Genomic DNA, 24,686 nt, shown 5'->3' with positions numbered 1-24,686 from the left:
ATTTGTAGAACTTAAACTTCCTGGTTTCAAAACTTACTACACAGCTATGACAATCAAGACTGTGTAGTACTGGCATGAGGCTACACAATTAGATCAATTAATAGCATTAAGAGTCATTAATAGCATTAAGAGTCAGAAATAAGCCCTTACAGTTTTGGTCAGTTGAGTTTTGAAAAGCGTTTCAAGACAATTCCATTGGGAAAGAATAGTCTTTTCAACAAATGGTGCTGGCATCGCTAGATATTCACATGCCAATTATGAAGTTGGAACCCTCCCTCACACCATACACAACAATTAACTCAAAATAGCAATACACCTAAATGTAAGAGCTAACACTATAAAACTCTTGGAAGAAAATACAGGAGTAAATCTTTGTGACCTGTATTAGGCAGTGTTGTTTAGATACAACACCAAAAACACAAGCAACAAAGAAAATATAGGTAAGTTGATCTTCATTAAAATTAAAAACTTTTATGCTTCAAAAGATACATCAAGAAAGTGAAAAGACAACCCACAGAATAGGAGAAAATATTTGCGCATCATCTAGGATAAGAAACTTGTATATAGAGTATTTAAAGAACTTTTATAACTCGGTAATAAAAAGTCAAATAATTAGACATTTCTCTAAAGATATACAGATGTCGAATAATCACGTGAAAGGATGCTCAACATCATTAGTCATTAGGGAAATGCAAATAACAAACCACTTCACATCCAAAAGGATGGCTAAAGTTATTTTGAAAATAAAGGAAAATAATAAGTGTTGGCAAGGATGACGAGAAATTGGAACCCTCAGATATTGCCAATGGGGGTGTAAAATTGTGCAGACGCTTGAGAAATAGTATAGCAGTTTCTCAAATTGTTAAACACAGAGTTACCGTATGATCCAAGAATTCCACTCCTAGGTATATACCCAAGAGAACTGAAACCATACGTCTACACAAGAACTTCTTTTCTTAGCAACATTATTTTATAATTGACCATTATTTCAAATATTCATAGCAACATATTAATAATCAGCAAAAATGCAAACAAATGCCCATCAAGTGGTGAATGGGTAAACAAAATGTGGTATAGCTATGCAATGGATTATCATTTGGCCATAAAATTGAATGAAATAGTGATACATGCTGCAATATGGATGAACCTTAAGAACACTGTACTACGTGATAGAAGCCATATATCTTGTGATTCTGTTTATATGAAATGTTCATAATTGGCAGATAGTTAAAAACAGAAAGCAGATTGATTGCCGGAGGCTGTGTTTATGTGTGTGTATGGAGGGGGGTAAGAGGGTGGGCAGGGAACATGGGGGGTGACTGCTAATAGGTATGGGATTTCTTTTGGGGGGTTTTAAATTGTTCTAAAATTAGTGGCGATGGTTGCAAAACTCTGTGAATAAGCTGAAAAAAAAACACACACCTGAATTGTACTTTTTTTTTTTATTAATTTATTTTTAATTTATTGGGGTGACAATTGTTAGTAAAATTACATAGATTTCAGGTGTGCAATTCTGTATCACATCATCCATAAGTCACACTGTGTGTTCACCACCCAGAGTCAGCTCCCCTTCCATCACCATACATTTGATCCCCCTCACCCTCATCCCCCACCCCCCAACCCCCTTACGCTCTGGTAACCACCAAATTACGTTCCCCAGATTAATTTTCAAACCCCGTGGCCATCCTGTGGTCACCGACTGCCCTCCAATCCCCTCACCCTCCCCCCCACCCCCACCCCTCCCGCCCATCTAGCAACCCTCAGTTTTTCCTCATTGTCTCCCAAACTGTTTCTGATTAGTTCATTCACTTATTCTTTTCTTTAGAATCCGCAAATAAGTGAGATCATATGGTACTTTTTAAAGGGAGGCATTTAATGCTCCATGAATTATATCCTAAAGCTTTTATAAGAGAAAAGAATAGGTCTTAAAGCCCCAGTCAGTCCTTTAGATGAGTGCAGCTGCAGCCCTGCTCCCTGACTGCCACCTGATCAGAGAGTCCACCCTAGAACTGCCCAGACAAGCTGCTTCTAAATCTCTGACTCTCCAAAATTGAGAAGTAATGTTTATATTTTTTAATCCATTAAATTTTGGGGTAATTTATTAGAGTATTGGAAACGAATACACTATCACTCGACTCATTAAACATTTAACATTCATTAAATGAACATTGTGTGTTACTGTAGGTGCTTAATATATAGAGGACTAGATACACCCTCACCCTTCACAGTACTCCTGCTTGTGTAAGAGAGGCATTGAAGAAAGTTGGTAATTTTGACATAAACACAGTCATCAAATGTTCTGACATGTGCGATAGTCACAAGTGCAAATGTTTTGTTAAATTTCATTTTTTTGGTTATGTATTTTTGTAACCTGCCCAACCCTTTGTCTTTTCTCTGTGAACATATATCTAGCCCTTCATAATATAGTAGCACCTCGGTTTTCAAACATCTCTGTTGACAAACATTTCGGTTTACAAACGCCATAAATTTTATGGATCTATGGTATCATTAAATAGTAAAATTCATGCTAAATTTGCAGTTTTAGGGGTTGATTTGAAAAGTCTGGAACGGATTGATCCATTTTGCATTACTTTCTATGGGGAAGCCATGCCTCGGTTTTCGAACGTTTAAAAAGTTGAACGGTCTTCCAGAATGGATTAAGTTTGAAAACCCAGGTACCACTGTAATGTGAATGTTCGAAAGCTTTCGAAGACACTCATCTTTTAAGATTCGGTGCCTTAAACTAAAAAGTATTCTTTAACCTTATGGGTTTTCTTCCCTTTCTTTATCCCTATGGAGAGGAGAAAAAAAATACTAAGAAAAAAATATAGAGAGACTGTCCCTCACAAAGCTACCAAACCCTACGTGAAATGTTGCTACTCAGACTAAAAGTAAAATACGTTTGGTATTTCACTCAATTCACTATGATAAACGTCTTGAGTGATGGCTGGTGTCTATTGTATCTTTCAAGATATTAACCTAATTCTGTTATGGCCAAATCTTAACTCATATATTGTCCTTTTTTGTTGTTGAAATGGTGCATTCAGATCCACGAATGCTCTGTTTACAGGTGTGATTGTTGGTAATGGGTCTTTCTCTGTGTGATTTGTTGTTTCATTGAAACCTGAGTCCATAACTAATACTATTTATTTGTGACTCTGTTTCTGAAGAGTAGTCTATCTGCAGAATTACTTATTAAAGTACAGTTCCAAAGCCAACCAGAATGAATGCCTTACATAAATGGGAATCTATAGCAGGCATGCTTTCGAGAATCCATTCTCTTCTCTATGTAACATCCAACTCAATTTGCCAGTGTTCCGGGGTGAAGGACCTCTCTGACTCTCCCACCTCTCTGTAATAGAAGAGTATTTACCATTTTAGAAATTAAATAGTTAATGTTAGTTTCTCTGCGAAGATCATCCTCAGAATCAAAGTCTCATAACAAACCAAGAGCTCCAGTTTTTTTTTTTTCTCTTTTGCAATATTTTTATTACACTTTTAACAGAAGTGACCTTGCCAGGCAACATTTTTTCCCATGGATTTTGCTTCCTTTTATATTTTTAGTGTCACTGGGGGTGGGTGGTGCGAATAAGTACAGTACATTAAAACTAATACATCACCACCTGTCTATGGCACCTTCCCTTTGGTACATCTTTTCCTTGATGATTGAAAACAGCCCGTCCCAAAAAAATATGGGTGAGTAGCAGGAAGCTAAATGATGTATCTCAAAGCTCTTAACATACTGCCTCATGTAAATGGCCCATTTGGGTATTTCAGAGGCCAAACGGGAGAGAACTTTGAAAGCACTGAAAAGATTAACACCTGTTTCCAGTCTTCAGAAAAATTGGAGCATACTCTATATATCCAGAGTGAAACCATTTACTCTCTGATGTTGAGACATTTTATTCATATTTTCAATTCTGTATGCATAGTATCCACATGTTTATGGGTTTGTTTCACTACAGGATTCCACCCAGAACTTAGAAGATGGAGAAGTTATGAATGGTGTACAGACAGAATTATTGACATCGCCAAGAACTAAGGATGTATTGAGGTATTCTCTTTATTTGAATAGAATATTTTATTTCTATTCGATGTTTGTTTCTTTAATAGTTTATAGTTATTTTTATTTTATAGGAAAGATCAAAGTCAGTAGAATAGTGGAGTGAAAACTGTCCCTATTCTGAAATTACTTACTTACTCTTTTCTCTTGTTTTCTTCATATGAGAACTTCCTGACAAACATGTATCTACAAATGTGCCTCAATCTTTCCAACTCTTCTGCAACTTGGATTTTGAAATTGCTTTAAAGTGAACATGTCAGGGTTCATTGTGGTTGAGCGTTTCACTTTGATGTCTGCTCTTTGAATACTGCTTTGCTTTGTGTTTTAACAATCTTGCAATATTTTACTCTACGTACATAAAATGTAACCAGCCTATCTACCATGACTTTTCATATTTCTAATGTAAGTAACTCATTATATGAAGTCTGTTGCTCTCATGTTCACCAGTGCTTCCTTTGTTCTGCATTCAGGTCCAGTTCTGCCCTAGCTGGTTCGCATCCCAGCTCAGCTGCTTATTAGTTCTAGCACTTAGGCAAGTTACGCATCTCTGTTTGCCTTCATCTCTGGTCTATAAAACAAATAATATTAAAATCTTCTTCAGAGGATTGATACGAAGATTAAATGAGTTAAGATATGGAAAGCACTTTGAACAGTGCCCAGGTCAGAGCAAGTCCTATAGGAGTTTCTGCTGCTGTTGCTACCACCACTCTTGTTAGTGTCACCATCTATCTCATCATCATCATCATCATCATTACTATTTTTTCTTCGAATTTTTCATAAGGAAAGTAATTCCATAATTAATCGATTGTTGGCTTCAGCACTAGAAGGTGATGCTTCTGAAGTTTGTCATTCATGTATTCAGTTAGTCAACATATCTCTTTAATTCAGCCCAATTACTAATAGGTGCCCAGCATTTTGCATGGAATCAGCTTTAAACAATATATGTGCTCAGTCTCTATCACTCTGCTTTACTTTGTGGATTTTCCTTAAGCTTACAATTTATAGCCGTATGACACAGGTACTCTTTATACAGATTGTTTCTTTGATTAATGAACTGCACAAGATTAAAAATTTGGTACAGAAAATCTCCAGGACATTGTCTTTTTAGAAGCTTGATAGGATAGTTTTTTGAGGCTGGCATAATGAGTGTAATACTCTAATTCTATTTGACTTTAATTTCATTGGTTTTTGTTAGTTTTTTGAAAAGTTTGCTAACATCGTGGCTAAATGTTACATGGATAGCTGTCATACAGTGAACAATTATTTGGTTTATGGCTGCATAAACAATTAGCTAAGCTTTCTCCAGGTACAAGGAATTGAGAAAATGGAGGATAGGAGTTTTAAAAAGTACTATTCTTTAATTAAAGTATAAGTATATATATAATTTGATTATCAAAACAGAATTTTCACATGAGTTATCATCTTTATTATCACCTTTAGTAGGCTAAGGAATTGCAAAATTCCGAGCAATTAAGTAACTTCTAGAGCCCCAACCATCACTCTTGTCCCCACATTTTTCAACTCCAGTGTTACCTGCTTTGTGTACCTTCCTTGGTGTTTTAGTTCATAACCAGGCTAGGAAACTTCGTGTGGTTAGCACCAGTAAAGGGAAATTAGCTGAAATTCGTTTGAGTGCAAGTTCAGAAAGTAAAATGAGTACAAACTCCCAGCATTTTTAGATTTTAGGGTTGGGGGAGAATGAGAAGGATCTTAACAGCATGGAATGCATAGCTAGCGGGGAAAGGCTTGGAGATCACCATTCTAGGAGAGGACACTGGTTCTATCTGGTATGGGATGATAAAGAAGCAAAGAGAGATGTTGAAGCCACCTACAGCTGAGTTCCATGGTCAGTGTTCTCCTAGTGTAGCCCACAGAGCTTGCCCCAAGCAAAGGACTTTGGGTTCACTTCCACGCAGGTGGCGTAGAATACAAGTATAGTCCATCTCCAAATGTCTTGAACATGTTCTTATGTTTTAATTCTCATAATCATCGCTCAAGCTTTTGTTACCTCTCAGCTAGACTATTGTAATAACCTACTCACTCTTCTCTTGAGTTTCAATCTCTGCTTATTCTAATTGAACGCACGTATCACCACTGGATCAAATGTGAGCTTTATTTGGGAGACAGTACTATTTGCATTCTGGGCATTATAACATGTACTCATGTCAAATGTATAAATACTTACATCACTTCTATTTTACAGATAGATACACTGATGTACTTTTCAAACCACTCCTTAGTTTCAAAACCTTTAGATTTAATTGAGTTTGAATATGTTTAACCTATGTAACCTCTTTAAAATGTTTTTTTTTTAATATGGAAAATGGGGATCTTGGTCACATAGATTACTATGAAGATTAAATGAGATATATTACAGGCAATTTCACTTAGCGTGATGCGGAATGAAAGGCTGGATAAACATCAATTGCTACTGCAGTTATCATTATCACACATACTGCAGTTTATCGTAACTGTTTGTCATTCTTCCAAACAAGACTATGGATCTGCCAAGGGGTTCCTAACATCTAATGCTGGTCTTGGGACATATTTGTTGAGTGAATGACAATGGATGACACACATTGCTCCATAAATCATAAACATAACTATTAACTGTTTACCCATTATTTAGAAACATCTTTATTTACAGAAAAATAACACGTAGAGGGTATTCTCCAAATAATAGTACAATAGGTATCTCTGATGAAGCACTACTCGATTTACTTTGATCTAAGAAGTCAATGAGGCAAGAGGCTTCTCTTGGGTGGGTTTGTTTTTGTTTTTTTTTTTTTTAATATAAGATTACTCTTTAAACTTCTCTTTAAATAGCAAGTGATAGGTGCAAAAGACATCCACCTCATCTCTAACTCTCTCTCATTCCTGACTTCGCTGTATTTCTTGACACTTCCCCAAATTCACCTCCTCCAGACTGGCCTTTTTCCAGGCCTAAAACTTTTTCCAGGCCTAAAAATTCCAGTCACATTTGATCCCATCTTCTTTACCTCTGATAACCATTCATTTGGCAAATTATTGGCATAGACTATCTCAAAATATCTTGACCCATGTTTTCTTGCTGTATTTCAATGATCACTGCTCAAGCCCTATTGCCTGTCAGATAAATGATTGCAATAATTTACTCATTCTTAGCTCAAGTACCAACCTCTCCCTGTCTTTCCGTTTTCTAATTGACCGCACATATCACTGCCAGGTATATAGTTCTAACTCACAGCATTTATCACACTGCTCCTTAGTTCTAAAACCTTTCATGACTCCATTTTCTACAAAATTAAGTATGAATTTTTCAGCGTAGAATTTGACATATTACTTTGAAATTTGATCTCAAACTAATTGTTCAACCTCATCTCCTACCCACCTCAATCAATCAATTTCTTTCCCCTCCCCCTTCCCTCCCTATCTTTCCCCTTCTCTGTCCATCTTCCACTCCGTTCCTCCCTTTTCCCCCCTTTAATATTACAGCCAGTTTGGAAACCCACACACAGCATGCTGGCTCACGATCTCAGTGCAGACTGCTTCCTCTTGTGTGAATGCCCTCTCTGCCCCTTTGCCTACCTTTTTTTGATTGAAGATCCATTTGCCTGTCTCCATTCCATTTCACATGCAACCTCCTCCAGGAAGATTTCCTAATTGCAACTTTCCTTCCCGATCCTGCACCCTCTTCCTCTGGAATGCATCAGAGAGTACATCTGCTTTGAAACACATATCTAAGTTTAAAACAACTGCTCTGGAGTGCAATAAGTTTAAGTTAAGACCTGCCTCTACCTTATATGCACGGTGTGATGTTGGACAAATTATTTAACCTCTCTCAACATCAGTTTACTTATCCATAAAATGGAAGTGATGTAATAAGCATTTATACATTTGAAATGAGTACACGTTGTAATACCCATAATGCAATTAGCACACTGCCTCCCAAATAATAGCTTACTTTCATTGAGAATATACTACTGCTAACTATTACTTCTATTGCTTTATATTATTTCTTATTACCTGTCTTAACCTGTCCTCTCGATTGTGAATTCCCCAGGCACTACCCTTTGTTTTTTCCTTGCAGAACTCCCCCATTGGAACTACTCAATATTTGAGTTAGGTGAATTAAGTGAATCCCACCACTGTCAACAACAAATTCTGTGTTAGATTTTTTTATTCAGTTATTCGCATCAACAAAACATTTCACCATCAAGTAGACTTGAAAATCATATGCAAACGCTTCCTGGGTGTTTACCTCCGTAGTCTATCTCTCACACTGTTACATATCACAGACTTGCGCAACAGCCCCTAAAGAACACCAATTAATTTCTTCTATCCTTTTATTACAACCCTTTGTCTCTCTCTCATGATCAGTGGACTAATCATGAAGAGGTTATGTTCCTCAGTCCTATAGTATTTTTTAAAAAATTTTTAAATCTTACTGAGGAAATCAGTTGAGAAAAATTGTAAAGCTAGAAATAGATTATTCCCCTTTAATTCATAAGCTTATTTGTTCCCTCATTTTAACGAATGTTACTTAAAAAGATACGAATTGAAAAGCTAGCGGCTCTTAATCACACTACTAATAGCTGATAGTTATTGAACTTCCTTGTATATAACAAATAGTGTCTGTATGTTGTATATGTTATGGTCTCTTTTTTTTTTTCTTTAAAACCAACAGCTCTGTTAGGGATTTATCCTAGTTTCCTCATTGTACAAATAAGGGAACTGATAAACTTGATCTTGGTTTCAATGGCTTACTCAGACACCCGATTCAAAGCCACCACTAAGTCCTGTCTAATTTCATAAGCGAATCATGATTTCCTCCTGGAGAAGAATCTCCCCGTCATTGCTGTCAGTCCTGTCCCCTCCGTGCCTTACGCGAGTGGCCTATCACTGCGTTGAGTAATCATAATGTTAAAAATGCTGTCTACTCACCTCCTGTGAAGAAATTACAAGCATCGACAGCTCCTGTGGTATTCTCTCCCTCAGGCTTCATGTTTTCTGGGTCGAACCAAATGAAGCGCTTTCCATGAAGTTCTTGCAGCGTAGTCATTCAGGACTGGCTCATTTTTTTAAACCACTGATTCTGTGCCTTCATCCATTGTTTTATCCTAAACTCTTAGGTAACATCTGGCCAGTGGTTATTTCAATCAGTTTTGTCGATTGGATCGTAGAATGTTAGCTTGCTTAATACTATCAGACTTAATGCTTTGTGACTATCTGCTTTTGTTTTAGTAAGTCATAGAAAGTTGTATAAAGTTAGGTATTTTTGACCTTAATGAAAGCTGACTTTTCTTTCTATAACTGAAATATTTTCCTTTACCCCACAGTTCATTTTTTGTCAATTTTTCACAAGTAGCTGCCAATCGTTTTTTTCCTTTCTTCTATTAGAATATCCTTTTCACCTCACTTTCTATGTTATCCGTTTTCACCCACCTCCAATACGTGAATAAATGGATGCATATCCTGCTCACTTTTCCTGGAACTCTATTCTGTAGCTTACCTAAACAAACACCATTAATATCATATTTTCACATCTTAGTAAAAATCTCACTTTATGAGATATTGTGTCCAGCCCTACTTGCTGTGTTTGTCTTCCATGAGCGGTATATGTACAGAGATTTCTACCGAATTCTATCAAGTATATATAATGCTGAGGGTGTTATCTTTTTTCATTTTAAAATAAATAAAAATACATGGATTGGTCTCTGGGGCTTCCTCTTTTAAAACACTTGTCTTTTCTTCTTGAAACAAACAATGGATAACAATTTAAAGAACATAGTGAAACATGGTCTGTATAAAACTTGTAAGGTTTGTCTATATTACTAAGATCTAATTCTCTGTAAGTGCCTACATATTACAATCAACAAAATTGAAAGTCTTTTATGCTTTTTTTTCTGGGATATTTTCATGATAGTAATTTAACATTAGTTGTCAAATATTCTTTTAGCCAAAGAATTGTGCTGTCATATATAAACATAGCATGAAAGTTATTCTGAAATACTGAAAAAGGAAATCTTATAAACTAGAAATGAAACTTAAAAATGCATCCCCCCCAAAAAAAAGTTTTAGTATTTTGAAACAACATTGATAACTTTAACAGATTATAAAATTTACTTTATTAAGTGAATTTAAAAATACAGGACTGATAATTACTAAAGAATAGATATCAGTATGATACATAGAACTTATGTTTTACATAAGGGGTTTTGCGTGGGGTAGAGAACTATTTGCAATATAGAAAAAAAAAATGAGAATCCCTAAAGCCATACCCAAAATTCTTAAGCTGAAATCTTGGAAGTCTATACTAGACTAAACATTTATATTCCAAAAGCCTCTTATAATACATGTGAGTGCTATTTATCAGCATGTGGATACTCAATACATTTATTAGGAAAGATAAGTGTTATGATCTAAGTGCAGAACTATAAAAATACATCATAAAGGTGGAGATAATAAAGTTTCAATACTACAGATTTCAGTCTCTGTTTTTAAAAGTCTTTCAAATAGTACTGTAACCCTAGAATGTGAATGTTTTGGGTTTAGTCTTCCTCAAATACTTTCAAATGCACTGTAAATCTGTTACATAAAAATGATTGCTTTGTGTTCCATTAAAAGCTATATAACATTCTCTGCCTGCCAAACATTTTATATTCGAGACTTATAATGCATACCAATATATAGTATTTCTTATACATATATTCATATAATATCTATATTCTCACACAGAAAGTATAAAGAAGAACCTATTTTATCCCATAGCATTATCACTGTCAGATTAGTTTTGTTTCTAACTTTTATTCTAGGCATCGGATATAACCTGCTTGACTGAACAAGTTTTAAATATATCAGCAATATATGAGCAAAACTCATTTGCAATTTATTAACAGATTTGAAATTCCATCATATTCCACAAATGTTGGAAAGTGACATGCTCTTTTTTCCATGTCTTAATGATAATAGGTTTACAATGAAAACACATTAAAAGTAAGCCTAATCCATTGATGAGAATATATTTGATATATTTATTTTAGATTGCTGATAATTTAGAGAATACTTCATGCAGAGTGAATTCATCAGGCATTTTGCTTTCTTAATGCTGTTCTCAACTTTCCAGCAAGGAGCCAAATTTCACCATTTTCAATTTGGAGCAGAAAAGCATTTGTAGCAGCTGTAGCTCTTAATTTGACATCTAGTTTCAGGTCATTTTCGTGTAAATAGGAAACAAAAGAAACCTCTTTACAATTTCCATAACAGGGATGTTTGCTTCAATTTTATCATTTTTCCTCTGGCAATTTTATTTTTTCTCTCTGGGATTAAAGGAGCCAATAATTGTTCATGGTTATTATTTTTCATCTTTATAAATATATGTTAGTTCCAGTTTTTGTTACTCAAAATCTCCCAATGTTTTGTATATTTCAGTCATACACACTATCCATTAATGTTTCTACCTCATCCTTGCCTTAATCTGGAGTAGGTTAGGCGGGTCAGGCTTTCTATTTCTTTCTGTAATACATTTTCTCCAGGCTTCACAATTTCTTTTTCTAGCTCTGAAAAAATATACAAGGTGAAAATTTGGCATTGTTCCATTGAATACAACTGATGCCTTATTGAGAAGCAACTTTAAATTTTGATTTATAATGCTTTGAACATACCCATGTATACTACCAACTGTGGCTTCACAGTTGTAGAATGCAATTTTGTGCTTTTTCTAATAAATACATAGTTTATTTCATTTTTCCTCTGTTTTGGGGGAAAAAGCCTATTTTATGATTAAGGGTAGATGTTCTTAGTTCCATGTATTTTATCATCTGTACAGTAATTTTCAAGTGCGTCTCAATGGGAAGAAATTTTATTTTTGTGTACATCCTGTTAAATATGTTGATTTATGTAGATTAAGTTAAATAGGAAGTTATTTTTGTAGGTTGTCATTTCCATTTGTTCCTCTTCTAGGGGGAAAAAATAAGAAAGTAGATAGTCTTTGAAACATTTTATTTCCTGAATCTTAAACATATCAGCAAATAGGTACTCCTTTGATTTCATCTCTGCTGTTAAATTTACAGTAGTTGATATAATCCTAAGATTTATTTTTTAATGTGCTTCATCTGTTTTTTTCGAGCAGAGACTCATCTATGCTCTTATTTCTTTTCTGCCCCAGTGATATGACAAGAACAGTGGAGATTTCTGGGGAGGAAGGCCCGTTGGGAATACATGTCGTGCCCTTCTTTTCATCTCTGAGTGGAAGGTAAGATGTTTTTCTTATATCAAAAACTCATGCTAATGAAAAACTTGACTGGAACTCATTTTCCCAAACATTTTTCAAAAGAAGATTAAATGTGTACCTTTGTTATTCAGATGGACACCTCAAGATAATACTTATATTGGCCACCATGTGTTAAAAACAAAATAATATTATTTATTTCTAGCAAGCGAAGGAAAAGAAAAAAAATCAATCACAGTTTCTGCATTTGCAATTAATTATGAAATACTTTCTTAAAGTATTCTTGTCAGTAATACACAGTAAACAGAATCCTTGGAGAAGATTTTAATATATTGTTAAATGAATATTGCAACTGAATTTTTTAATGTTCTGAAATACACTTCAACAAGTGAATATAGTAATTCCAAAGTGATATTCCCTCATATTCCTCAGGTATATAGAATTTAGAATAATAAATAATCTAACATTATTAAAAGCTGTATCTGAATCTCTATACGTTTTGATGATTTTAGCTATCGTAGCAAGATGCCATCATGCTATTTATTTTTTTCCAAAATAAAATATGATCAGTTAAAAATAATTTACCATGTCCTTTTGAAATGTTAGACATTCAATTGCTAACTTCACTTTGGCAAATAGTAATTTAGATTATGTCAGAATTTCTTGAAATTCATATCTACCTACCTGGATACTGATGGAAATTACACTGTGTGCCTGATAGTTAATATTACCACTGTTATAAGAACCATATAAAACCAGTATGAGATATTATGTCACTTTTCAATAAGATAACTGCCTTTAGCACTAGCTTGATACTGACAAAGACTATCAGAAACTTAAAAGAAAATTAGTTTCTCACTCAGATGGCATGATTTTAATTAGTTTGCTAAACTTGTTTCCTTAAATTAAATGCATCATTGAAAAGGCAGAACATCTTTTCGTTTAGGAAATGAAAGACCAGAAAAGTCAGTTGATTTTCTCATGGTCACACAAAATCCACATCTCCTGACTTGTTCTCACTCCATTGCTCTTTCTAAAACAAAATTTTTCCCAAAGGTTATATAGTAGCAATTTACTGGTTCTGAATATTTATTCAGTTCAGTCTGCCATATAGCAGGAAGAGCAGATTTAGTCATGATATTTTGGTTGGCATCATTTTCAGCAGGTAGCCATCTGCTACCTGTAATTGCAAAGTCATCACCCTTTTCTGCAAATAACATCTGATGCCAAGCTGTTGCTGGAATGCATGTTCCTTAAAAAGAAATGAACTGAAAAGCTAGTGGCTCTTACTGTCTCATTTCCTGTATGTGTTAATAAGCGTATTTATAAATGTCATGGGTGATGGCACAGGACAAGTTAAGGTTGTTTTTGATAGACAGGGACAGTATTTACCCAGTTGTCATGAGAAATTCTCATGGCTTTTGGCAGACGTGGACTGATAGAGCTTTGTGAAATACCAGAGCGGCTACATTACCAGGCCCTTTAGCTTAATGAATCTGGAATTGAACACAAGATCATCCCAATTTGCAAAACATGAAGAAATATACAATGTGACAGTCACCATACTTCATTTTCAATAGTTGGAAAAACGAGGTGATCCTATAGACCTGAAATCACCTTCTCTCACTTCAAATGAGGGAAACACTAGAATGTATTGATTTCCTCTCTTCTTCCTGGTTTGGATTTCTAGCATAACCCTTGTAGCATAGTAGAAAGACTATTGGACTTCAGAACAATTGGATTTGAATCTCAGTGTTCTCTTTTTTATAACCTTGTGCAAGTTCCCAAAATTTGCCTCCTGTGAATACCTATTTCACATCAAGGTTGCGGGGATTAAATGACATTAAAAATGTGAAAGCTCCTTGTAAAACTCACACCGTATGAATGTGTGAATTATTATTATTTTGGCTAAAAGAGAAAAGCTCATTTCAACAATGAACTTTTATAAGTTCATGGTCAACTGTTCAGTAACTTGGTGAAATAGTTGTATAATTTTTTTTTCTATCCCCTAGTATTATTGAAAGGAAATTTAATTAAAAAACATAAAAAAATAATATGGAAGTGGAGACATGCGCCAATAAAAGTTAAGAAGTAATGAATACAGGCTGAAACAGCACACTTAACTCAACCCATGTGTCTAGATGCAACTGCGCATAGAGCGTGTCAGACAAGTGTCTGACTTCATAATACCATATGGTTTCACTGTGTGAGCGGGGGCTGGGGGAGGTGGGGGGAATTAAGGTCATAATGGCATACTTAGTTCTTAATTTCCTTCCATTTATTGGTTTTTGTCATTATTTTAAATTAGAATTTACATTTAATTATTTACTAGGACTACTGTAATTGGCATTGCCCCCGATTTTTTTTTCTTTTAGAAAAATACTGCCACACCTGTTGTTGAATTAGAAACCTAATCTAAGTTAGAACACCCTGAGTACAGTATAGGGGCTGCTGTATTAGATAAAGCCTCAGTGGATTCATTAGATATCACAGCTCAGGGTGCTAAATGCCACCGCTTGCATGGAGGGCCATTGGCTTGCACAGTAAGAACAAAACAAATATACAAAAAGCCGAGTCCCTGCAAGTGAAAAGCAACTTAATTTTATTTAAAAAAAAAAAAATTCAATGTGGTTTCAGAATTAAAAGCATGGAATCTAATTGTTTTTTCAGTAAATAAAAATAGCATACCTCAGTTTCATAGAAAAGACAGCTAAATATGAGAGAGAAGAAGGAAGGGGTGGGTGCAGAGTGACACATACTCGTAGTGTGAGAAGAGCAGATATTTAGATAAAAATGCTATAAGCTAGAGAGGTTGAGTCCATGGGATGCAGTGGGAGAATATAAGGGGGCCAGGAAGAGGGTGGGTTCGTGCCAAAATGATTATCAGAAGAGCAGTGGTTGCCCCTCTTATTGGGCGGGGCAGTAGCTTTCAGCCTCCTTTATCACTGCTCATTCATGTAAATTCATTGGTTTATTTCAGTTTATAACTTCTTGACATCATTAATGGTTAAATCCTGAGAAACTTGGCCTCACATGAGACAGCTACTGCAGCCCACCAGTGTGGGGCGAAGTGGATAATGAGAGATTCTTTTGTGAGCCTTCGCATACTGGTCTGGATGACATCAAACTGGGGGGAATCCATTCCTTCCCTGGGATAGAGAAGGCAAAAGTGGTTTGCTAAGGACCAAACTAATAAAATCAGTCAGTTTCACATTTTACCAAAATTACCTCTGACACATGGCTTTTACAGTTGGGCTTATTCTGTCAATAAATTTTTCATGGAAAGTTAGGTTATTTAGATCAGTGAGGTTCACATAGCATACTCCAGCTGTATTATGCCAGCTAAATTGCAACCCAGTGGCCTGAAAGAATTAATTCATCTCCCAAAATGTGAAATTAAATCCTAGGGAGTAACATTACATGACTGATGATGTACTGAATTAAATTAAAAGAAGACGTGAATGCTTGTTAAAAAAATATCGCTTACATAAACTAGTTTATAACCACATGTGAGTCTCCTAATGGATCATGTTATTGTGAATCCATCATAACAAAAAATTCCAAAATGCCAACTATTAGAGAGTTGTTTAATTTAGGAAAGCCACACAACTTTGTTCTTTTTCTTCTTCTTCTTCTTCTTTTTTTTTTTTTGGCATGACAAATAGTTCAATTTTTAATATTATGCTAAGAGATTAAGGTAGGATTCGTATCTTAAAAACATTCATTTGAATCTCAGATCCTTTATCAAATAGCAGCTTTGGCCTCTTTTCTCTTCCACACAGCATATGATTAATTTACTAACCTACTAGAACTAGGAAACAAAGCGTAACACCTGAGCACACATCGGTGCGCATGACCCTGAGCCATCACTGCAGGAGGTGGTGGTATGCTCTTCTCTCTGCATCCGCGCACTGTACTCATTTACGTTTTTGAAGCCGAGATCTAAACATCAGTGCATGTGCCTCTCCTTTTGTCATCTAGACATGGCTGGATGACATGAGCTCATTAAGCAAACGGAGGCCCTGGAGGCAGAAGTTGTACCTTGTGGACACTCAAGAGGAAGATGGTTTCCTCCTTCATTTTTATGAGAGACCGCCCTTTTTCCATGGCTGACCCTATTACTCATACATAAAATGTGCTCATATTTTATTTAGATTTGAGATTTAACACAAAGGGGCTGTGGCCCCTATAGAAGAGAGAATGACAAAGTGAAACAAGAGGATGAGGGAAGAGAAGATGGCCGTTTTTCCACACTCCACAAATTCCTCTTGGAGAAGATACCTACCTTTCTTACTCAGGGACACAGCTAGGATCTCAACATACCACAAGGAGAAGGGAAATCCCTCAGATGAGAAACAGCTAAAACATGCACATTTAATGTCTTTGTTTTCAGTTTAGATACTATTGAAATCTAACAGATCTCTCTCTCTCTCTCTCTCTCTCTCTCTCTCTCTCTCTCTCTCTCTCTCTCTCTCTTTCACACACACACACACACACACACACACACACACACACACACACACAATTTAATTCTTTATTTTTATTGCTGTAGTTTTCTTTGTCCATCTTTTTCCAGCTCCCTCTCCTCCTGACTTAAGCCACAATCACAAAGCACCAGGAGACTCTTGTATCCTCTCTGAACCCAGACTTTTCCTGGTTGAAATTTCAGATGATTCTTCCCAAGACCTGCCTTCATCATGTCACTGTCTTGCTCAGAAACAGTTGTCACATAGCACTCCAACCTCCCAGATAAAGCTCAGCATCTGGCGGTCGAAGCCCTTCTGTGCGGCACTGGCCTCCCCATCCAGTGTTAGTTCCCCATCCTGCTCTTCACACACACCTGGCGTACACAGGGGCCAGGGGCCATCCTGCCTCCTTGTGGATCCTCGCTCTTCCTAGCTAACTCCTTCTCATTCGTCTGAGCCACTTTACATCTCACTTTCTCCCCATGTACTTCTACGAAAAATCTCAGCTTATTGATACATCCAGTGTTTTCATTTCTACTTCTTTACTCCAGGTCTATACGGACTAGTTGTCCTGGGCCTACAACCTATCACATACCCTTCCATCCTGAGCACAGAGAAAACGCTCAACGCATACGTGATTCAGTGGCACTGACAAATGGGACCGAACTTCCTTCTGAAGCGAGTAATAAGATCTGTGCCTAAATGTTTGCTTCTTAAAATGCAAATTATCAGAGCAGGTAATAAGACTGCAAAAAGTTACAGTGAACACCTAATCCTCTCTCATTACTAAACATCTGGTTGCCCCCTTGGCACTAACTCAGATTACTTCTTGCAGCCAGCTGTGATGCCCTTCTCCAAACCAGTCCTTGGAGTTCTCAAGTCCACTGAGCTAAACTAACCTTTTCTAAGGTTACTGCAAGCATTAGAAATGAGATCATAGATTAACGTTCCCTGGGTTGGTGTTTATGTATGTTTGTCTTGAAGAGGTTTTTCTCTTTTAATGAGTTGTGGTTTTTTTGTCTTTTTTTTTTTTAACTAAGGATTTAAATAACAAACAGTTGCCTGAATATAAAGCATAATTTCTTTCATAAATAAAATCACTGCTTATTTCTGAACAGTTGCAAGTGGAGAAATAATTAGCATATTATTATACAGTAATTCTATTTCAACCAAAATTTTGCATTTAGGATTCTAGGACTCTTCATCCGTGGCATTGAAGAAAACAGCAGATCCAAGCGGGAAGGACTATTTCATGAAAATGAATGTATTGTAAAAATCAACAATGTGGACCTTGTAGACAAAACATTTGCTCAGTAAGCATTTTTTCATTGTGTTGTTTACTTTATTAGAGCCTTAGAATGCTGATAATCATTACTGAGCTCATTATGATCCAAATTCTAGGCAGAATTTCTCTCAGTTCCCTTTGAATGACCCCAGAACATGCATTTTCAAATGCATCTTATGATTTAGCATCCTCAGAGGTGGCCTGCACATGTCCCTGATAGTCCCAGGAATGGTTAACTGCAGAATATAGCACGCCTTCCTGCCTGGTTGTCCTTCTGGGGCATCAATAGATGGGTTTGTTTTTCTTGGGATATGGGTCAGTTAGACTGGTATTTAATGACTCTTTTCACAGACTGTTAGTTCCACTTATTAATTAACTTACTTGGTGTCAGCAGTCTTTCTTAAACTAAGTATCTGTGAGAGATGTCTGTGAGGACTCACTGACTAATAAAAAAAAGAGAAAAAATTAAAATACTCTGCCACAAAACAATCATGTCTCTCTTTTAAAATGTTATGGACTAGCTTCATATACCAAAGAATTAGAGACTGTAGCAGTTTGCATGTGCTTTCAAATGTATGTTGGCTTTGCAGTGGGATTCTGGAACAAGAGTATAAATATGAATACTTCTTAGTAATGATCATCAACCTCTCAGTTCTGATCAAGACAACTCATAATATGTCTTCTCTGGGGCCATTAATTGTCAACACACTGTGTGTGTGTGGGAAGGGGTCAGTGGTTGTGGGAGGAAGCCAGTGGGTACTGGCTGCTTAACTGTCAAAGGAATGAAGCTTTAGTAGCCTATCTCTGAAAATAACGATAGGTAAAATTGTAATCATTATTAATAGTGATATTTTTATATAGTCCTGTGCTTTTTTATAAGGACTTGATAAGTATGCAAGGCACACATTAATATCCCTATTTTATGGAGATGGAAATTGGGGTTCATGAAAGCTCAGTACGGAGTTAGTAGGGAGGAGAAACTGACACCTCGTCAAGTAACTGACCAGAGGAGCTGGACTGTCGATGTGAAGTCTTCTCCCTCCTCCACTAACAATGTCGGCAAGTTAGCATTTCAGTAAGGTAGGGGGAGCTCAGATGGCAGTTGGAATTATAATTCTTTATTATTTGTTGTGGCTGCTAGTTACGGAGTCCTGAAAGAAAAGTAGTTCAAACAAAATTAGAATTTATGTTTTCTAAGGACGAAATGTACGGAGGTGGCAGTCCAGAGCTGGGATGGCGGTTCTACCATCATCAGCATTATCTGGCATCTTTCATCTTTCTGCTTTACCATCCTTATTATGTGGCTACTATCTTTAAGTTGTGTCATGGCCACACAGTAGCTGCTGTAGCTCCCTCCATCATTTCTGAGTTTCAAGAAATAGGAAAGAGAAACCAAGAGCAAAAAGGTTTCCGACTCCCAGATAATCCAGTTTTTTGCTACCCCTTCACTTACACCACATTGGTAAGAAAGGCTGGGAAAGGTAATTGTTTTACCTAGTCATAAGGCATAATGAGGCATAAGGTAGAAAGAGAGAAAAAGGAATAGGAAATTTGAGGAAAAACACAAAGTGCTAAAACATAAAAGTAAAAATATACAGGTACTCAATAATAGAATAACCGGAAGGTGCATATGGGATTAACTGTCCATTATGACATTCCGCACAGCTGACACACCTTTCCAATATCTCTGTGAGGAAACGTTTGTGTCAAAATTAAACTTTGGGAACACAACCCATGTTAGAGAACACCTGAAGTACTTTAGAATGAAATCCTAGAAGGAAATTAATTGATAATCCGATCAGTAATACAAAATGATTGTTTTCCATGTAAAGTTAAAGCTTGCTTTTATATTTAATTCAGTAATCACTTCTGGATAGATTTCAAAATACTTGAAAGCTGTGGTTCGTTGGATAAGTTACTTAATTTCCCTGAGCCTGGATTTCTTCATTTTGTAAAATGACAGCTAATTATACTAATCTAACACGGTTGTTAAGAAGACTGAGAGAATAATGCATGGGTAGCCTAGTATGGGGGCGCCTCCTGGGCAGATCATGAGGGGCAAATACAGAGGGTGCCAAAAAACTGTATACACATTTTAAGAAAAATTGTAATACTCAATATCTACTGATACCAAAAGATGAATACAAGTCATGCGTATGCATTATTTTGATACCTCTAGTATATTTAGGTAACAAAGTCAAGCTGGTAGTGATAGCAGAAGTATCTCCTATGCTTATGCTACTCTGCTGCTCTCCTTGCCATGATGCTGGAGAGCTTCAGAAGACGGCATGCTATAATATGGTATTGCTATCAGTCTACTAACTCTCTTTCAAGGGCTCAAGATGTCTTCCGTCAGGCAATGAAAGCTCCCGGTGTGGTCCTCCATGTCCTTCCACCTCAAAACCGTGAACAGTACGAGAAGTCAGTCATTGGGCCTCTTCACATTTTTGGTAACAGTGACGGTGTTGTGAGAACAAAGCCATCACCTTCTAGCCATGGACAATCTGGAATAAAGACAGTAAATCTCACAGGAACAAGCAGTCCTGAAGAAGATGCATCAGCTTCCCTTCAACAAAGCAAGAGCCCCCGAGTACCAAGACTAGGTAGAAAATCATCCTCTCCCTCACTCTCCCCTCTCATGGGGTTTGGCAGCAAGAAAAATGCAAAGAAAATTAAGATTGACCTTAAGAAAGGTAATTATTAAATTATGCTTAATAACATTCTATTGTTGTAGCATGCAAAATTGGTTAAGAGAAATGCATTAAGGCTAATTTTGTTAATTTTCCCTGCGTTTAATTGTATTAAAGAATAGATTTAAGTGTATACTTAGGCAATTTAAATTTCTTGAAATTGGAGTACATTACTTAATCTTTTCTGCTGGAAAGTGTATTTAACACAAATAATAAAGACATGTTGGGGACTGGAAGGAATCATTGCAAACTTGATAGAAACAGAGCAATACTGTATCACAACTTAATACTAAACAGGCACTAAGGTTCAGTTGTCCCTGTTTTTATCAAGATTAGAGATTTTTAAAGCATCCTAGGCCAAGCTTCAAAAGCATATTGTTTCTGGTTCTCCTAGATCTTTTTGGACTATCAAAAAATTAACTCTTTAGAAACTACGTATGTGATAAGTAGTAATTTCACTAATTCACCATTGCAGACATAGTTTTTTAAATACCGCATTTCAAAAGCATTTTCTTTCTTCTTCTTTTTCAACTTTTTTATCCATTTCAAGCACAGATCAATGAGACTAGATAATGTGTGTACATGCATATTTACGCAATATTATCATATACATATAAGCATTCATGTACTTCTGTGCCTTTGTTTGTTTTGTAACTTCTGATAATTCCTTACCCCACTGCAAACTTCTGCGATCCTATGTGATTTTCAAGACTCAGTTCAAAAGAAACTAAGATCTCACAGATTCTTGTCAGAATTCATAATGTAATAATGACAAAGTAGTTTAGAAACCTTATTAACAGATATTAAAAGCAAATAACATATACCTTTAATAGAGATTCTTCTGAAATACCCTCTCATCAAAATTTCGCCCCCTATAAGAATTCTATACTGAGAAGATGTATTGACTAGAAGGCACAAATACTCCGGTGTGCTTAGGAATTATTAGGCTTTCTGTGTAAATGTATCAGTTGTATCTTTTGTACAAATTATCCAGCTATGTATAGACATGGGTTGAGTACTTTGAAGACAGATGAATCAGACCCAGAATGTGACCTTAAAAATCCATCAGAAAACCTTGAATGCAAAAAGATAGAATATGACATAACAGCTGTACTTGGGGAAGATTAATCTGACAGCAAAGAGATATACGGAAGAAGAAACCAAACAACAAAGGACCAGTAGAGGATGCATTGTATCTGTCTAAATATAATATGTATATCTCAGTAGCTGACTGGATATAGAAGGGAAGCAAGATAGGAATTACAGTTATGGCTGAGGATTTCAGTCAGAGTGGCTTGTACAATGGAGATGCCATTGTTAGAAATTAGAATTTTAAGTAGATGAGTATATTTGTAAAGGTCAGGATCTGGATTGGAGAAAGGGTTCATAGTAAAGTTTGGAAAGCTGGTGAAAGTAGGTGCATGATGATTTCTAGGAAGCTGACACCAGTGAGATTAGAGCCAAACAATGACTTTTAGGTGTCCTCCATAGGGAGCTGGTAGTTGCAGCCAGGAGCTGGCCAAAGCGGACTCTAAAGGACAAGTTGTTCCAGGACAGCTCCTTGGGGAACATCTATGTTAATGTGGGAGGACAGTGGGGAAGAGAATGACAGATATGCTATGATCAGAGAGGTAGGAAAATAATCAGAAGATAAAGATTAAATAACCACAGGGGTGGCGTTATGTCCAGAAAATGATTGATGCGCAGTGTCAAAACTAGAGAAGAGGAAAGCTGAAAAGTAGGCAGATTTACTGGATATGGTCGTAGGTAGGTCGTTGGTGATGGGAAATTGAAGAAGCAGTAAGATTAAAGTAAGGGTTCTTTAGGGTAGAGAAACTGAGCATACCTTTAGATAGAATTAATATACACACACACACACATGCACACACAGAGCTTAGAGATGCAAGAGAACAGGACAGGAGCAGCAAGAGGGAGTGAAGAGACAGTGGGATGCAGAATACAAGGAATCAAGACACAAGTAGAGAGGAAAGTCACAGATTAGCTAGCTGATTGAGAGCCTGACAAAACTCTTGTCATATGACCTTTTGTTTCTTATTGTTTACTGCGAAATCAGTCTCCTGGGTATATAAATAGCACGTGGCATTTCTTCTAGGACATTAATAAACAAAAGCGTTATGCATCTGCATTGGGCTCTAAATTCACTTTGATACCATCATGGCTTGTCAGGAATTATCATCTGTATTTGAAACCAAAATAACTGAAGGATATTTATTAGGTTGGTGCAAAAGTTATTGCGATTTTTGCAATTATTTTTAACCTTTTAAACTGCAATTATTTTTGTACCAACGTAATATGTGCTGGAATGTAAATATTTCATTTACTCTACATTAGTCTAAATTAGGTAGCTTTTACTGTAAGATTGAATATTATTCCTACTTAAAGTGACTGTGGTTTCTCCTGGTCTTTTACACTAGGCCCTGAAGGACTTGGTTTTACTGTGGTTACCAGAGACTCTTCCATACATGGTCCTGGTCCCATTTTTGTAAAAAACATTTTACCAAAAGGAGCAGCAATAAAAGATGGCCGCCTACAATCAGGGGACAGAATTTTGGAGGTAAGAATTAGAATTAATATCTTCAATAAAATAGTTTTTGGTGTATAAATAAATAAGTATACAAACATAGATATTAATTTTTATGTTTTAAATATAATATATTGAAAATTATTACTTAAAAACAAGATAAGGAATTTATAAAACTAGTTAATGGCAGCCTAACTTTGTATGTCCGTAATAAGGGCAGTAATACAGGGACAAATAACACTGAAAACTTTTTCCTATCTTCTCTTTCTTACTTCTACCTCTTAGGGTCCCTGGGGAATTTGAATGAAATCAATGAGTTCATTTAATTAGGGATAAGAATTTCAAAGTTACACCCAAGCCCTGGTAGCAATTTATTTAAACTTCTGTCAAAAATAGGCCAGCCTGTCTCAGGTTGATCTATGTCTATAGAGAAGTATTGGGAATTACCCAAAGCAAGAGGCTTTTTTTATTCCCCCTCATTTGTTTTTGTTTGATGGCATCATCTTCTTGGCTAAATGTATATTGTCGTCAACTTAGATTTCAAGAAACCAACTTCCTTGAAACTGCCTGGTTCCATTTAACTTTCTCATGGCATGAAAGCAATACTAGATAGCTTTTTATGCAGTTCTAGATCATGAAAGAAGATGTACCAAATGACTGTAGCTCCAAATGATAATTTCCAATAATCTATGAAAACCTGGACAGCATTGTAGAATTACAAAAAAAAAGACTTATTTCCAGAGAAATTGTTATGTGATGATGCTCCACTCCTGCTTCTTGTATTAGGCAGAAAATGGTGCCAGTTAAGCATTTGAAATCCACTTCCTTCCTATTTGAAGAATCATTTTCTGATGTCGTTCAGTTTGATTTTCTCCCCATAAAAAAGTGATGTCTTGGGAGGAACTCCATACATAAAGTTTTGACTGTCTGAGACTGCCTGGCACCATAATGATGATGGTCGGTGTAGTACTGGTATTTTCAACATGGGTGGTTTGGCCCATGTGTTCAGTGGTCATCTTGTCAGATCTTCATCGATTGTGGGATGCCCATGTCTGCTTACTTGCAAAAACCATCTAGGGTAGAAGGAGAAGGGAAGTGTTGTCATCATGTCTGTTTGTGTGGTTTCGTTCATTAGGTCAATGGCAGAGATGTCACTGGACGAACTCAGGAAGAGCTCGTGGCCATGCTGAGGAGCACCAGGCAGGGCGAGACAGCATCACTGGTCATTGCCCGCCAAGAAGGAACTTTTCTACCCCGAGAGCTGGTAATGTGCAGATCACACTCTCACTGCGTGTTTAGTGCAGAGTTTAATACACTCAGGGAATTCATGCTAGCTGAATGATGAGTTTTCTAAATCACAGGCTTCGTTTATGAATCATATAAGAGTATTTTGTCCTGCTTTGGGTATCACAGTTTTAGGATGTCAATGCA

The 24,686-nt window shown here is 36.3% G+C and overlaps 1 protein-coding gene across 1 annotated transcript in view; it reads left to right on the top strand.

The window, feature by feature from the left end:
- PARD3B (par-3 family cell polarity regulator beta) overlaps window positions 1-24,686 on the top strand; it is a 939,210-nt gene that overhangs the window by 497,367 nt on the left and 417,157 nt on the right. The window contains exons 5-10 of the mRNA XM_033112382.1: window positions 3,966-4,054; window positions 12,210-12,296; window positions 17,926-18,051; window positions 20,358-20,716; window positions 23,149-23,288; window positions 24,391-24,519. Of these exons, the coding sequence (XP_032968273.1) occupies window positions 3,966-4,054; window positions 12,210-12,296; window positions 17,926-18,051; window positions 20,358-20,716; window positions 23,149-23,288; window positions 24,391-24,519 (930 nt within the window). The remainder of the gene's footprint in view (window positions 1-3,965; window positions 4,055-12,209; window positions 12,297-17,925; window positions 18,052-20,357; window positions 20,717-23,148; window positions 23,289-24,390; window positions 24,520-24,686) is intronic.

Source organism: Rhinolophus ferrumequinum, chromosome 8 (assembly GCF_004115265.2).
Source record: "Rhinolophus ferrumequinum isolate MPI-CBG mRhiFer1 chromosome 8, mRhiFer1_v1.p, whole genome shotgun sequence".
NCBI classification, from domain to species: domain Eukaryota; kingdom Metazoa; phylum Chordata; class Mammalia; order Chiroptera; family Rhinolophidae; genus Rhinolophus; species Rhinolophus ferrumequinum.
The sequence above is the reverse complement of the archived record's forward strand: the minus strand, read 5'-3'. Positions and strand labels throughout refer to the sequence as shown.